The 15,816-nt window shown below is 34.8% G+C and overlaps 3 protein-coding genes across 4 annotated transcripts; all 3 read left to right on the forward strand.

Moving 5' to 3' along the window:
* The first annotated feature begins 85 nt into the window (after positions 1–85).
* On the forward strand, positions 86–2,867 carry LOC9310027 (probable glycosyltransferase At3g07620). The gene is made up of 4 exons (XM_021021364.1): positions 86–1,072; positions 1,159–1,292; positions 1,621–1,969; positions 2,059–2,867. Exons 1-4 carry the CDS (start codon positions 386–388, stop codon positions 2,725–2,727), a joined length of 1,839 nt encoding a protein of 612 aa, XP_020877023.1. The 5' UTR covers positions 86–385; the 3' UTR covers positions 2,728–2,867.
* Positions 2,868–6,192: 3,325 nt separating this feature from the next.
* LOC9307968 (protein phosphatase 1 regulatory subunit pprA) lies at positions 6,193–8,673 on the forward strand. 2 transcript variants are annotated; one of them, XR_002331136.1, is made up of 7 exons: positions 6,216–6,534; positions 6,808–7,038; positions 7,116–7,262; positions 7,340–7,482; positions 7,567–7,681; positions 8,112–8,284; positions 8,447–8,514. XR_002331136.1 is itself a non-coding variant. In XM_021021405.1 (6 exons), exons 1-6 carry the CDS (start codon positions 6,265–6,267, stop codon positions 8,190–8,192), a joined length of 987 nt encoding a protein of 328 aa, XP_020877064.1. In that variant the 5' UTR covers positions 6,193–6,264; the 3' UTR covers positions 8,193–8,673. The 2 variants fall into 2 exon arrangements, 1 of the variants encoding a protein (XP_020877064.1); XM_021021405.1 differs by having other exon boundaries at positions 6,193–6,534; positions 8,112–8,673.
* Positions 8,674–8,940: 267 nt separating this feature from the next.
* Positions 8,941–15,039, forward strand: LOC9307969 (dolichyl-diphosphooligosaccharide--protein glycosyltransferase subunit STT3A). Its single transcript, XM_021021404.1, has 23 exons — positions 8,941–9,402; positions 9,843–9,905; positions 9,987–10,042; positions 10,115–10,186; positions 10,269–10,374; positions 10,454–10,504; positions 10,748–10,843; positions 11,023–11,082; positions 11,175–11,288; positions 11,437–11,523; positions 11,857–11,960; positions 12,139–12,234; positions 12,395–12,515; positions 12,627–12,707; positions 12,799–12,927; positions 13,020–13,256; positions 13,364–13,507; positions 13,632–13,818; positions 13,899–13,996; positions 14,114–14,193; positions 14,265–14,352; positions 14,436–14,525; positions 14,779–15,039. The coding sequence occupies exons 1-23, from the start codon at positions 9,277–9,279 to the stop codon at positions 14,830–14,832; spliced, it is 2,340 nt and encodes a 779-aa protein (XP_020877063.1). The 5' UTR covers positions 8,941–9,276; the 3' UTR covers positions 14,833–15,039.
* The last annotated feature ends 777 nt before the right edge of the window (positions 15,040–15,816 follow it).

Below are 15,816 nucleotides of genomic sequence, written 5' to 3' on the forward strand. Positions count from 1 at the left end.
ACTCGGTTTATTATTCAGATCTGTGAATTTTGGTTCGGTTTGTTTTATCAGTGGAGTTCACCAAATTAGTCAAAGGTCGTCAAAGAGAAGAAGACCAACACCAAATACAGACACTTCACTTTGGTCGGAGTTGTTTTGAAGATTCTTCCGTCGGTGTCTCTTCAACTCCATCATCTCCATGTCTTTTCCACTTCAAGGGTTTCAATTTACTCTGAATTGAGCAACGAATGTTTTCGGTTTCCAAATTAAGATCGAGATCGTTGGAAATTATGTCTTTCCATTTTTTTTTTTTTCGTGAATGTGTCGGCAGAATAAGTTTTTGAAGCTTGTTGTTAAATACTTGAACTTGAATGTCTTTTGGGTTTGAATCTGTGTAATTCCTCTCATGGAGATTATTAGATCTGAGCTCCGAAAACATTCACGAAGTGGAAAGAGGAAATGGGCTATTTTGGTTGGGATTATGGCCTTTACTTATATCTTGTTGTTACTTTCATATGGTGACGCCTTAAGATATCTTTTGCCTGATGGTAGAAGACTGAAACTTCCCAATGAGAACAATGCGTTGATGACTCCATCGCGAAACACACTTGCGGTTAACTTTTCTGAGGATTCTGCAGGCTCGGGGATTCATGTCTTGGAGAAAAATGGGAATGTTTCAGATTTTGGTCTAAGGAATGAGTCGGAAGATGATGAAGAAGGGTTTGTTGGAAATGTTGATTTTGAGAGCTTTGAAGATGCAAAAGACAGTATCATCATCAAAGAAGTTGCTGGAAGCAGTGATAGTCTTTTTCCTACAGAGAAGACTGTAATGCAAAATGAGATTGTTTCAACCAGTAATAATGGCCATCAGGTGCAAAATGTATCGGTTCAAAGTCAGAAGAATTTGAAGAGCTCTATGTCAAGTGCAGGCTCCTCCATAGCTGGTTCTGCATTTGGAAATAGTTCCTTGCTTGTTTCTAGGAAAGTGAGTAAGAAGAAGAAAATGCGGTGTGATCTTCCACCAAAATCTGTGACAACAATAGATGAGATGAATCGGATTTTAGCAAGGCACCGTAGAACTTCACGCGCGATGGTATGTGTGCAGCTGTCTTTTTTATTCTTTTTACTTGTGGAACTTTAGTTATAATGCAATTGAGAGAACTACTGCTTCCAATGTAGCGACCACGTTGGTCTTCTAGGAGAGATGAGGAGATATTGACTGCAAGGAAGGAGATAGAGAATGCTCCTCCAGTTGCAACAAGTGAACGGCAACTCTACCCTCCAATATTCCGCAATGTTTCCATGTTTAAGAGGTAAAAGTGCAGAACTTAGACCTAATTCTAAATTAGGGTTGCTTGTTAATGAAAAAGAGTAATGGTATTACACGAATTTATGAATACTCAGTAGTGTCGTTAGTCCTATGTAGATGAAAGTTTAGCACTACTCTTACTGTAAAATGTGCATCATATGGTCCTAAGTTGAGATCATTTTCTGTTTGAAGTTAGTATTGTGAAGCAAGTAAAAAGGAAAAGAAAGCCTGAGTTCATATTTGTATATGTTTAGTTCACAAATTTGTTCTGTTTGGTAGTGTCTTCTTATAAAAGGTAATCTTGACATACCTGATTCAGTTATACGCCTCAGGAGTTACGAACTTATGGAACGGATACTCAAGGTTTATGTATATAAGGAAGGAAACCGCCCTATTTTCCATACTCCGATACTCAAGGGATTGTATGCATCAGAGGGATGGTTCATGAAATTGATGGAAGGAAACAAGCAATACACTGTAAAGGACCCAAGAAAGGCTCACTTGTACTATATGCCATTTAGTGCACGGATGCTAGAATACACACTTTATGTGCGTAATTCTCACAACCGAACTAATCTGCGCCAGTTTCTTAAGGAATATACAGAGCACATCAGTTCCAAGTACCCTTTCTTCAATAGAACCGATGGAGCCGATCATTTTCTTGTTGCTTGTCATGATTGGGTAGGCATCTCTTTCAGTTCTTCAAATTGAATTAATCATTTCGTCAGTGGGTAACAATATTCCATGTTGAATTTGGCTTCACTAAACAGGCACCATATGAGACTAGGCACCACATGGAGCATTGCATTAAAGCTCTATGCAATGCAGACGTAACCGCAGGCTTTAAAATTGGAAGAGACATCTCACTCCCTGAAACATACGTCCGAGCTGCCAAAAATCCGCTTCGTGATTTGGGTGGAAAACCGCCGTCTCAGAGGCGGACCCTGGCTTTCTATGCTGGAAGCATGCACGGTTACTTGCGTCAGATTCTACTGCAGCATTGGAAAGACAAAGACCCGGACATGAAAATCTTCGGGCGAATGCCATTTGGTGTGGCGAGCAAGATGAATTACATCGAGCAGATGAAAAGCAGCAAGTACTGCATTTGTCCTAAAGGGTACGAGGTCAACAGCCCAAGGGTGGTTGAATCGATTTTCTATGAGTGTGTCCCTGTGATTATATCCGACAACTTTGTGCCGCCTTTCTTTGAAGTTCTTGACTGGAGTGCGTTCTCAGTCATTGTTGCGGAGAAAGACATCCCGAGGTTGAAAGATATCTTGTCGTCGATACCAGAAGAGAAATACGTGAAGATGCAAATGGCGGTGAGAAAAGCGCAAAGGCACTTTCTGTGGCATGCTAAACCTGAGAAATACGATCTGTTTCATATGGTTTTGCATTCTATTTGGTATAACAGAGTGTTTCAAGTAAAGCGTAGATGATATACTGATGGTGAAAAGTTTAGATTTAATGTGCTTGTTTCTTCTTTGTTGTATGAGTATGAATTTAGCTATAAAGTTGACTCTACCTTTGTAAATACTAGATTATGTATCCGCGCGTTGCGCTGGATTTTTTTTTTTTTTTATCAATGCGAATCTTTGAGTATAAATCTAATCATTTGAATTTTAATATTTTTTACTTTATTCATGTGCATTATCTTTCCAATATAGTAAAAAAAAATTCACACGTTTCATTACAATTTCTTTCGTTATCTTCTATGATTCACTCGTTGTTTCCCGATATTTACTCTCTTTTCGCCTTATATTGACTCATATATAATATACTCGATTGTGAATTAGTTCTCAAGATATATCGTATATCATTTCTCCTTCCTATCTTTGAATACTCAATTCTTTTTTTATAAGTTGCATAATCTTTTTATTAAAATGAACATCAGAAAATTTTATGAAATGTTTTGTCATAAGGTTTTTTTGACCATGTTTTGGTGGATGTAAAATTGTTTTGTATACAACAAATCTCATATATAAACTCATTGCTATTCACAAACATCGGATTTTAACGTCAAATTTTTCATTTATCTTTACTGTTTGAAAGATATAAAATTCTTTTTTCACATACATAATTTGACGTATATTATGATTCTAGATAGTATTCTTAGTGTTGATTTTTTCTAAAATATGTAAATTACGAAATCATAAGTTATTCTATTTTTTTTTTGTCGTCTTAATATTGAAACAAATAAAGAGTGTGCTAGAAACAGAGTAAAACAAAAACAGGGGAACTGAAATAACAAAACAAAGTAAGAGTAAATGAACCACAATCATTGTCTACCTCGCCGTTCGTCCTCAATCCGGTTATTCTAATTTTAAAATACGTTTATTTAAAAAAAAAAATATCATTCTTCTTTCTAATTAAAAAACTCTTCAATATACCATTAATATTCTAATTTCCAAATAGCATTCTCAAATATTATTATTACACAATTTTATTACTCGATTAGATTATTATTACACAGTTTTATTAAACTCTGCAATATACCATTACTAAAACATAGGTCTTTGTTTTATTTCAAATCACCTTAATTTTTTTCATTCTATGTTAATTTCCTAAACACTGATTACTATTTAGTTTTTCTTCTTAGGTATTCATTTTTTATCCTCCACGTTTTAATTAAGAAAACATTAATAATATAGACAAATTTCTTAATTTAACTATTTATATTATATTATAATTATAAACAATAATATGTACTCAATCCTTCTTATTTTTTAACCGGTATAAGGAATTGATATTTTAACCTTAACAAATATATTCTCAAATTTTAATATTTTTTTTAGAAATAAATTACTTTTTTTATTAAGTAAGAACCTTTAAATTTGGTATTTATTAACTCTTATTTTCTTTATTGTACTAAATAATTGTAATTCTTAAAAGTGATTGTTGTTCCATTAAAATATATGATAAGTTTCTGTTTTCTTATCACTAACTATTTAAAAATAATTACGCATTATATGTTAAGATATAATTATCTTATTTTATATTTCTCCAATCTCAATTCAAAAGTTTCATGTTTAAATATGAGTAAGATATAATTATTCATTATCTGTTTTATATTTGTTTTTCCGTTTTTTCATATTTAATTTTTTTGTAATTTTTTTTAAATGGAGGGTAATAATATAAAGTATGTGAATTAATTTATTTTAATATTTTTTTCTTAATAAATAAGATATATGGATCCTACCAAAATAATAAAATGTGATGACATGAATGTTGATGTGGACACCTTAGATGGAGAGAGAACTCTCCCATTATATATATATAGATTTGGTATTTATTAATTCTTATTTTCTTTATTTTACTAAATAATTGTAATTCTTAAAAGTGATTGTTGTTCCATTAAAATATATGATAAGTTTCCGTTTTCTTATCTCTAACTATTTAAAAATAATTACGCATTATATGTTAAGATATAATTATCTAATTTTATATTTCTCCAATCTCAATTCAAAAGTTTCATGTTTAAATATGAGTAAGATATAAAGTTTCTCCAAAGTAGTAAAACGTTTCTCACATTTTTCACTATAATATTTTTCGTTATCTTCTATGATTCACTCGTCGTCTCCCAACATCTACTCTCTTTTCTCCTTAGATCATTTCTATTTTCTCCTTCATATCATTCGATACTCAATTTTTTTTTTATAAGTTTCATGATCTTTTTATTAAAGTGAACAGAAATCTGAGGAGATGTTTATCATAAAGCTTTTTTTTACCATGTTTTGGTGCATCTAAAATTGCTTTATAGAAAATAGATTTCATAGACTCATTCCTATTCGTAAACATAGGATTTCAACGTGAAATTTTGCACTTTATCTTGACCATTTGAAAAATACAAAAATCTCTTTCTACATATATAATTTAACGTATATTATGATTCTAGAAAGTATTCTTAATGTGACACTTACGAACTCATAAAAATTATTCTAATTTTAAAATACATTTATTTTAAAAAAAAAACAAAATCCTTTTTATTTCTAATGAAAAACTCTTCTATCTACCATTACTATTCTAATTTCCAAATAGCATTCTCAAATATTATTATTACACAGTTTTAATACTCGATAAGATTATTTTATTTTTATTTGTGATGTTCATGATAGTTTTTTTTATTATTGCAAATCACCTTAATTTTTTTCAATCTATGTTAATTTTCTAAACACTAATTAATATTTAGTTTTTCTTTTTTAGGTATTCACTTTTTAATTTAGAAAAAATTAATAATATAGAAAATATACTAATATATATTATATTATAATTATAAATAATAATATGTTCTAAATTCTTTTTATTTTTTAATCGGTACTCAAATTTTAAATGTCTATTTTTCAGAAATGAATTGCTTTCTATTTTAAATAAAAACCTTTATATTTGGTTTTTTAACTCTTATTTTCTTTACTCTACTAAATAATTGTAACTCTTAAAAAATAAATTTTGTACCATTAAAATATATGATAAGTTTCTTTTTTCGTATCTCTAACTATTTAAAAATATTTACTCATTATATGTTAAAATATAATGATCTAATTAATATTTATTCAATCTCTATTCAAAATTTTCATATTGTATATTTATTTTTTTCGTTTTTTCATAATATTTCATTAATTTTTGTCAATTATTATTTTTATTTAATGTGTGAATTAGTTTTAGTTTAATTTTTTTTGTTTTAATAAATGAAATAGGTGGAGCCTTCAAAAAAATAAATTATGATGACATGGATGCTGATGTGGATACCCTAGATGGGGAGAAAAATCTCCCAATTATATATATAGATTGAGTCATAATTTTGTTCTAATTTCGACCTGAAGATGGGCCTAATCATGGGCTTTCAGCCCATAGCAACCCTACCGGCAACAAAGTTTCAAGTGTGCCGAAAACGGTAACGTTTTAATATAAGGGAAATTCGCTTTAGACTAGCTCCCACAAAGCTCGTTTGTCGTCATCGCGAGCTTGAACCAAAAGCCATGAACAGTGAGAAGGAAGACGAGCCATTGGAAGAGATCGGCGATTCGAGTAATGTTCTCGATCTCACTAGCTATCAGCTCCACAGTCTCGATACGGTGGAGTTACTGCCGACCCTGATTGAGCTGGACCTAACGGCGAACCGTTTGTCGGGATTGGACTCGAGGATCGCTCAGCTCTCGACGCTCAAGAAGCTTTCTCTTCGCCAGAACCTAATTGATGATTCCGCCGTCGAACCGTTGTCTCACTGGGACGCCTTGTCCGATCTCGAGGTGATTCTCCACTCTCTGATTTTCCTTTTGAATCTTAGGAGTGATTTTGTAAATGGTGAAATAAGTCAATATGCATTTTAGGCATGTGATTACGTTGTTGGCCGTGGAACCATTTGATTTTGGATAATTTCATTTTGTATTTCTTGTTGTATGGATACATATTTTATCTTTAATTTTCACTAGAATTGAAAATTGGCATTTATAGTCTGAGAGGCCCTATAATTTTTGTGTGCAGTGGATAAAGAAGAGTGTTTCTTGCTTTAATTTATGCAGGAGCTGATTCTCAGAGACAACAAGCTCGCAAAAGTACCAGATATCAACATATTCACGAAGCTTTTGGTTTTCGACATATCTTTCAATGAAATCACTTCGTTGGAAGGAACATCCAAGGCATCTAGCACACTGAAGGAACTCTATGTGTCTAAAAATGAAGTTAACAAGATTGTGGAGATCGAACACTTACACAACTTGCAGATTCTTGAACTGGGGTCTAATAGATTGCGGGTTTGTCCCTCCTCTTCGATATTTTTTATTCGCTTTACAGTGCTTCAGCAATGAAGTTGAAAGCATTGAGGTTTCAGGTAATGGAAAATCTGGAAAACTTCACAAAATTAGAAGAATTATGGCTCGGAAGAAACCGTATCAAAGTTGTCAACCTGTGTGGGCTCAAATGCATAAAAAAGATTAGCTTGCAGAGCAATCGATTGACCTCTATGAAAGGATTTGAGGTATACCTTTTTGCAGATATACTCATTCCTCATGCCAGCATTTTATTCTTCTGATGCTTGAAATATTATTTGCCCAGGAATGTGTTGCTCTTGAAGAGTTATATTTGAGCCATAATGGTATCTCCAAGATGGAAGGCTTGAATGCATTGGTCACCCTACGGGTATTGGACGTGTCTAACAACAAGCTTACTTCAGTTGATGACATTCAGAACCTCACAAAGTATTTCACCTTTCCCTTGCTTCAGACCGATTTTTATCTTTTGGTGATTTTTTTCCTCCATCCTGACTTTAGCTTAACCTATAGGTTGGAAGATTTATGGCTTAATGACAACCAGATAGAATCACTTGAGGCAATCACAGAAGCTGTTACAGGATCTAAAGAGAAGCTTACAACTATCTACCTCGAAAATAACCCCTGTGTAAGTTTAATCATTATCTTTAGTCACCTTTCTTCAAAGTCTTATCACTCATTATTGTAGGATCTCCTATCTATTAGGACTATCTTGGTTTTGCTTTTTGATATGGAATGTCAGTTTAATGATACACATATGATCCCACTGCTGGTCTTCTTCAGTGCACATTGTAATCTAGATAGATCTTTTCTTCATCTTTTGATAATGCATAAGAAACCTTAGTTTTCTTATAAAGTTTATTATGCATATAAGAACAGAACTTGAGTATCACTACTGGGTTGTAGTTTTCTACATCAGTCAATTCATTTATTTGGGTGAGACCCAGTGTCCTCTATAAATGATCAATTTCTCTGGCTCAGAAGATGTTAATAGGAATTAAGCAATTAAACGATATCTCATTCGAGTTTATCATTTTGTGTTGTCTATCTCGTCTCAGGCCAAGTCTTCTGATTATGTTGCTGTGGTCAGACAAATCTTCCCGAATGTGGAGCAAATAGATTCTAACTTATTTGCTTAAAGATGGATATATTCCTTGTCGTGCTTTTTTATGAGTGTCTGCTTCCTCATGGTTGAGACTTGAGAGCATGGGCATCGAATTCAGGAAATCAGGTAAAACACAGATTCCTCGAAATATACATGTGTCTGGTGTTTATCATAAAGAAGTGCAAAAGAGCTAATGAAATCGCTCTCGTCATGGATATTTATCAAAACGTTTTGAAATTCTAGTGTTCCCTTGCAAGTAAACCGATACTTGTTTTTGGTCTGTAACAGTATGTGGACTGTGTCTGTAAAAGGGAATCTCCGAGTTTGAGGTGGTCTTTGTTCCAAGTTTCAACCAACACTAATTTGAATACTTTGATTCATATTTTTGACTTTGCCCATGGCGTTCTTATCTTTATAGTATCATGTGATTGTTCAGTATTGAAAAGTTGCTGTTACACATTTTACTACTTTTTGGTAACTTGTTACAAGTTTTGGCCTTTTGGGCTTCTAATCTTTCTTTCCGACAGAAGTACTCTTTTGTTAATGAACTGAAGAAATTTGCCGAATAAAAGAAGGTACAACCGTACAAGGGTGTTATAAAAGAAAAAAAAGTTATTTCACAAATACAGATCTGCACTTCTGCAATCACATTCTCTAGAGAGTTTAGCCGCAAAGTATCTATCATATGTACGGAAAAATCCGGTCGTACATGTTTATACTAAACCGATTTGAACCGAAAATGCTTATAATAATCGTGGTATTTCGAATTGAGGTTTTTGGTTGACCGGATATTTCATCGGTTTGGAAAGTCAACTCCTCTCAGTCTCACCGGTTTGATTTGATTGATTATTTTACATGACGCAAGAAAACCGGCTAGCTTAAGATGACTTGTGGCGAATGAACACATGACATGTGTTAAATCCACGAAGGCTGGGTCAGTCGTTTGTTTACCATAGTTACCGCAGCTTAACATGTAATTCCCGTGAGAGAGAGTTTTGCCGGAGATAGTTAGTCCTCGCGACCAAAAACCCTTCGGCCTTGAAGTCGTGTCTGTTCTTGCTCCTCACTCTCTCTAATCCGATTCATCGAGCCGGAGAGCTCACTTTCCGCCGCGTAAAATGGCGGCTCTAGAGAGCCCACAGCCGGGAACCCCGACTGCGATGAGGAATGCTTTCGGCAACGTTCTATCAGTCCTGATCCTCGTCCTCATTGGTGTCCTTGCTTTCTCGATCCGACTCTTCTCTGTGAGTTCACTGCTGTTTCTGCTTGATTGATTCATTTCAGTGTTCTTCAATATGTTAGGCTTTAGATCCGATCGGTCTAGTTTAGATCCGACTACTCTAGATCCGATCTCATGATTTGCGGTTGATTGGTGTAGCTTCTATCTTCCCCAATGTCTCTGTGTTAATGAAACAGATTGTTGTTGTTATTCGGTGTAGTGGTGGTTCATATATCTCAGTAGAGTGATATTAAGTGGCTTAACTTTGAATTATTCATTCAATTCTTGTTCCACTTTATATGACAATTGGAAGAATGCTTGGTATTAGTTAATTTTATTTCTCTAGTAAATTCAGTAATTCGTCGCTCTACTCTGCAGATGAGGCTAATTCTTGTTGGATTTTAGCAAAATCTCATACTTTTCAATTTGATTATTTTTGGTAACGTTCATTGATTTTTTTTTCAGGTTATAAAGTATGAAAGCGTGATTCATGAGTTTGATCCTTACTTCAATTATAGAGTCACTCAGGTTCACTCTCTTTTCTTATTTCCAGGATATCAATTTTAGCTTTATGGGCGAGTTCTTCTTTTAATTTTTTGTTTATTTCAGTTCTTATCGAAGAATGGAATATACGAGTTCTGGAATTGGTTTGATGATCGGACTTGGTAATTTGAGGATCAGAAATTTGGGTCTATTACTGTCTTCAATAGCATTATACTCATTTTATATGATTTTAGGTATCCTCTTGGCCGTGTGATTGGAGGAACTGTTTACCCTGGGTTGACTTTGACTGCTGGAACCATCTGGTGGTGAGTGTAGTTTCACCGTTTTCAGCAATGATTTGATACAGGTCCGTTTTGAATTTTAATTGTTTATATCTATGTGCCACAGGGTCTTGAATTCGTTAAACATTCCTCTGTCAGTAGAGACTGTTTGTGTCTTCACTGCACCTGTATTTTCAGCTTTCGCATCCTGGGCAACTTACCTTTTGACCAAGGTTTGTCTTTTGTCTTACATGATTTCTCTACTAAATTTCAGAACCAGTTAATCAAAAGTACCTATTTGCATTCTAACAGGAAGTTAAGGGCTCCGGTGCCGGACTAGCAGCTGCTGCTCTTTTGGCCATGGTAATATAGTCAATTGGTATACGTGAAATTTTTCTTCAACTGATGTTTTAGAAAAACTCTGAACAGCAAACATTAAGTTTCTAGAACATCATGGCTATGATTTTTAATAGGTTATCACTTGGTTATTTGATGGCATGTACTCTATTCAGCATTGTTACATCGTTTACTGGAATTCGCCACAAATTTCTATTGTTGCGATTCTTTAGAATGTTAGTTCTTTTTACTAAATGGTTACCTTTGCAGGTTCCCTCATATATATCCCGATCTGTAGCTGGTAGCTATGACAATGAAGCTGTTGCCATCTTTGCTTTGATCTTCACTTTTTATCTTTACATAAAGGTTAGGGTTTTCTCCAATGGCATGTAAAGTTGTTTTGATTTTTTCACCCTTTGGAGCGTGTGTATAATAAAATTCCTTCAGCAACCAACATCAAACTTTCTCTTGTAAATATCTGTTTGTTAGTCGCCAGTTCTTGTTAATTATTCTTTCCGGTGATCCTTATCATGAATTTTATGCAGACATTAAATACAGGTTCCTTATTTTATGCCACCCTGAATGCCCTTGCATACTTTTACATGGTACGACCTGGGATAATTCACCATTTTTTTTCTCCTTTTCCTCTTCACTATTATTTTCTGCTCAGTTTTCAGTTGTTTTTCTCCATCATTAGGTATGTTCATGGGGAGGTTACACCTTCATTATCAATCTGATACCAATGCACGTGCTTTTGTGCATTGTAACTGGGCGATACTCTCCCCGACTGTACATTGCCTATGCTCCTTTGGTAAGAATCTTCTTCCTTCTGGTGACAGATAAAAAGTATTTTAACAACCTACACCAGTAGTTGTATATATCACGTAGGATGCTGAAAAATAGCTGAAATGACATAATACTGAAAGTTATTGACACCTAGTGTGCGCATGTGTATGCAGGTTGTGTTAGGCACACTGTTAGCTGCATTGGTGCCTGTTGTTGGTTTCAATGCGGTTTTGACTTCTGAACATTTTGCCTCGTTTTTGGTGAGTTTTTTCTTCATTATTTTGTAATGTATGCCTCTTCATTATTTTGCGTGTTAAATTGACCATGGATTAGTCCTTTCGGTGCATAATTTTGTGGACACGAGTTTACTAGTTGATGCTTGTAGAGTTATTTAAGCCAAAAAAATTGAAGCCTTTTTAAATTTCTAAGTTTTCTCTTCTGAGATATGTTAATATATATACGAAGAAAGTGCATAGAGATGGATATATTGGGTTTAAACTTAATGTTTGTGCAAGTTGACAGAATCTTCTACTACTTATTCTCTTGATTTACTTCTACTTTTGTTAAGCAAATTTTATCGATAACTTATGCAGGTTTTCATCATCATCCACGTTGTAGCTCTTGTATACTACATCAAAGGCATTCTTTCTCCGAAAATGTTCAAAGTTGCTGTGACACTTGTTGTGTCTATCGGCATGTACGCTTTCTTATACTGTTTCTCTCTGACATGTCTACGATTACCACACCTTGATAAGAGGAGTTTATCTGCTTCTGATCCAACTGCACATAGCTAGTACAGATGGGATAGCCTCTAGATTTTCTGGATTATGCGTCATGGGGTAAAATGTTTATCTATGCTCCATTATTCTTTACAGGGTTGTGTGTTTCATAGTTGTGGCAATTCTTGTGGCATTGGTGGCTTCAAGTCCAACAGGAGGATGGAGTGGTAGGAGTTTGAGTCTACTTGATCCGTGAGTGGTTCTAGTATTTCAATCTTTATTTCTCCTAGCAATTTAAGTTCTTCGCAAATTTCGAGTATGTCTTTGTCCACATTTCAGGAATCCTACTGTATCATTTTATAATTATAACATATCTGACACTCTTTTCTTGGTTTTATCTCTCATACACCAGAACTTATGCAAGCAAGTATATTCCAATTATTGCAAGTGTCAGTGAACATCAACCTCCAACTTGGCCATCTTATTTCATGGATATCAATGTTTTGGCTTTCTTGGTCCCTGCTGGCATCATTGTGAGTTAATTTTGATTGTAGTTACTAGTCAGATTTTGTGCTGAATAACATTACTTTTTGTCCATATATTTTGTGTTGATTCTTTCCTCTTTTCTTATCTTCTGTTGGTAGGCGTGCTTTTCGCCTCTATCTGATGCCAGCTCTTTTGTGGTCCTTTACATTGTAATGTCTGTATACTTTTCTGGAGTTATGGTGAGTTGTGTGTCTATGAATTGCCGTTGCATCTTTCTGTTGCCTAATTCTTTATTCAACCCTTTATTTACCTGTCTTCTTGATCTCTTAGGTTCGTCTTATGCTCGTGCTTGCTCCAGCAGCATGCATCATGTCTGGGATTGCGCTCTCTCAAGCTTTTGATGTTTTCACGGGTTCCATCAAATACCAGTTAGGTGCATCGTCTAATTCCACAGATGATGTAAGTATGCTTCTCTCTCAACTTTATTCTCTCTGATGAATCATCTGTGTTGCCAAGTTCTGGACAAAAATGGTTTGTGTTTCGACTGTTAGGCAGAGGACAACACTTCCACGAACAATGCCCCAAAAGATGATGCTTCTGCTGGTAAGACTGACAAGGGTGAAGAGATTGTAAAAGAGCGGTCTTCCAAAAAGGGCAAGAAGAAAGAGAGAGAACCTGCTGATAAACCTTCTGTTAAGTCTAAGATTAAGAAGAAGGCTCTTGTTTTGCCTCTTGAAGCCTCTATTGTTGCGCTTCTCCTCCTTATAATGTTGGGTGCATTCTATGTGGTATGCAGACTTTCTTCGAGTTGTTAGTTATGGTCCCATCTTTACAGTTAGTTTAGACGACAAAATTCAAATGATAAGACTTCGAAATGCATACCTTTGTTTTGTAGATCCATTGTGTTTGGGCAGCTGCGGAAGCATATTCAGCTCCATCAATAGTTTTGACATCTCAGTCGCGTGATGGCCTACATGTCTTTGATGATTTTAGAGAGTCTTATGCATGGTTAAGCCATAATACTGATGTGGATGATAAAGTAAGTTTTTTCGACAAAAACAAGTCAGTTTTTAGATCCAGTTAAGCATCCTTTGGTAGAGGTATAAGCTGTCTTTAATATATGAAGTTGCCTGAGTTTGGTTTGCAAAAATAAAATCATGTAGGTGGCATCATGGTGGGACTATGGTTATCAGACGACAGCTATGGCTAATAGAACTGTTATTGTTGACAACAACACCTGGAATAATACTCACATTGCAACTGTTGGCACTGCAATGTCATCTTCAGAAAAGGCGGCGTGGGAAATTTTCAACTCCTTGGATGTGAAATATGTTCTTGTTGTCTTTGGTGGTATGTGTTTGGCTCATGACATTGTCATCTTATGTATTATCTCTGAAGGATATTCTCTGATCGGACCATCATTTCATCAGGTCTTATTGGTTACCCAAGTGATGACATTAACAAGTTTCTGTGGATGGTTCGTATTGGAGGCGGCGTCTTTCCTCATATAAAGGAAGCTGATTATCTGGTACTTTTTGGTTTTCTTTTGTTTTGTTTCTCTCGGTCTTAGCAACAAGTTGTGATGGCTCAATAATTTTGAAGACTTTGAATCTGAACCTGGTTTCCTAATAATTGCTTTGCAAAGAGAGATGGGCAATACCGGATTGATTCTGAGGCCACTCCAACAATGTTGAACTGCCTTATGTACAAGCTCTCTTACTACAGGTATAATGATTTCCTGTGATTGTAACCTCGAACTCTGTTTACAAGGCTCAGTTTTTAATGTTTTTCTCCAGGTTTGTAAAGACAGATGGTAAAGGTTATGATCGGGTGAGGCGGACGGAGATTGGGAAAAAGAATTTTAAGCTCACACATTTTGAAGAGGTGAGATTTAAATTCTTTACTACAAACCAGGGGTGCATTGATTCCACTTGGATTCTGGTAAATGTGACTGGTTTTGTCATCAGGTTTTCACGAGTCACCATTGGATGGTTCGGATATACAAGCTGAAACCTCCCAGGAACAGGATTCGTGGTAGAACAAAGAAACTGAAATCGGTAAGCACCTGAAAAGAATATGGAAAAATAATCAAAAATCCTCCTACTGTCCTACATATTATTAAACCCCATTTAACCTTTACTCTTCGATGTCTACGTATTTGAATCATACTAGCATTTGTTGAATGTCGACTTCAGTAGTCAGTAGACTCAGTACACAAGTGAGAAATAATGAGTTTAGAAGCTAAGAGGGATTGTCACGACTGTTGTGTTGAGACGAGATATACTAACGTAGCTTTTGTTGTGTTTTCAGAAAACAAGCTCTGGATTGAGTTCAAAATCAGTGAAGAAGAACCCGTGGATCTAGAAATCCTAGAATTTTCAATGTTGGATGGTGAGTTATTTGTCAACTCTTAGGTCTCTTTTTTATCGAGGAAGTTGTTGCAGACGCAGTCAAGTTTCTGGTGTAGGATTCGTAAAATTTTGGTAACTTTATTTGGATCTCTTAATGCGAATCTTATGTTTATTGCGGAGATTATCAAGTACGGTGGCTAAAGTATCCATTTTACATTCACTATCGTTCCCACGCCCCTCTCTCTGTGTCGACAAACCTCTTTCCTATGTTTCTCTTCTCCTCCTCAATAGCTCTCTCATTTCTCGAATCTATATTTTGTTTGCCCATTTTTCGTGAGGTGGAAGACCTCGTGTTTACATGAAAATCCAAATACTCAAACAAAGTATAGATAGACAGCTAGAATTTTTTTTAGTAATCATGAGCTAAAAGTTAGTTAAATAGCACGTATATGCTATGTGCAGGAAGGATAGAGAACTGGTAAAATTTAGTAAGTATGAATGGAACTCTTTATTTAGCAAGCATATATATATGTTTTGTGCAAGGAGGTGGACACACGATAGGGTTTGCACTATATTTTTACTATGAAAAAAAGATAGTCATAAGTAGGCATAGTTTTATATGATTTGACGAAAATGTTGTCAACAAATTTTTATATCGACATACGAAAGCAAATACGTCTATCACAAAACATTGTACGCGACCACATCTATATTTTACTGGTTCATGAGAAAAACAAAAAAGAAGGGAAAAACTAGGAGATACATAAAAATGAAATGGTAATCAAATTACACATTAGGGATGAATGGTATACCACTTGTTAACGTTTTCAAAACGTGATTCTACTTTTTATACCACGTTTTGGAAAAGTGATTCCGGTATATATATATATATACTACTAGCGTGTTAAAAATATAATTTTAGAAAAAAAACATGATTAATCTAATAAAACTTATTTTTTAGCGTTTTATAGTTATTTTACGAAAACTTTATTCAATT

Source organism: Arabidopsis lyrata (assembly GCF_000004255.2).
Source record: "Arabidopsis lyrata subsp. lyrata unplaced genomic scaffold ARALYscaffold_6, whole genome shotgun sequence".
Lineage (NCBI taxonomy): Eukaryota > Viridiplantae > Streptophyta > Magnoliopsida > Brassicales > Brassicaceae > Arabidopsis > Arabidopsis lyrata.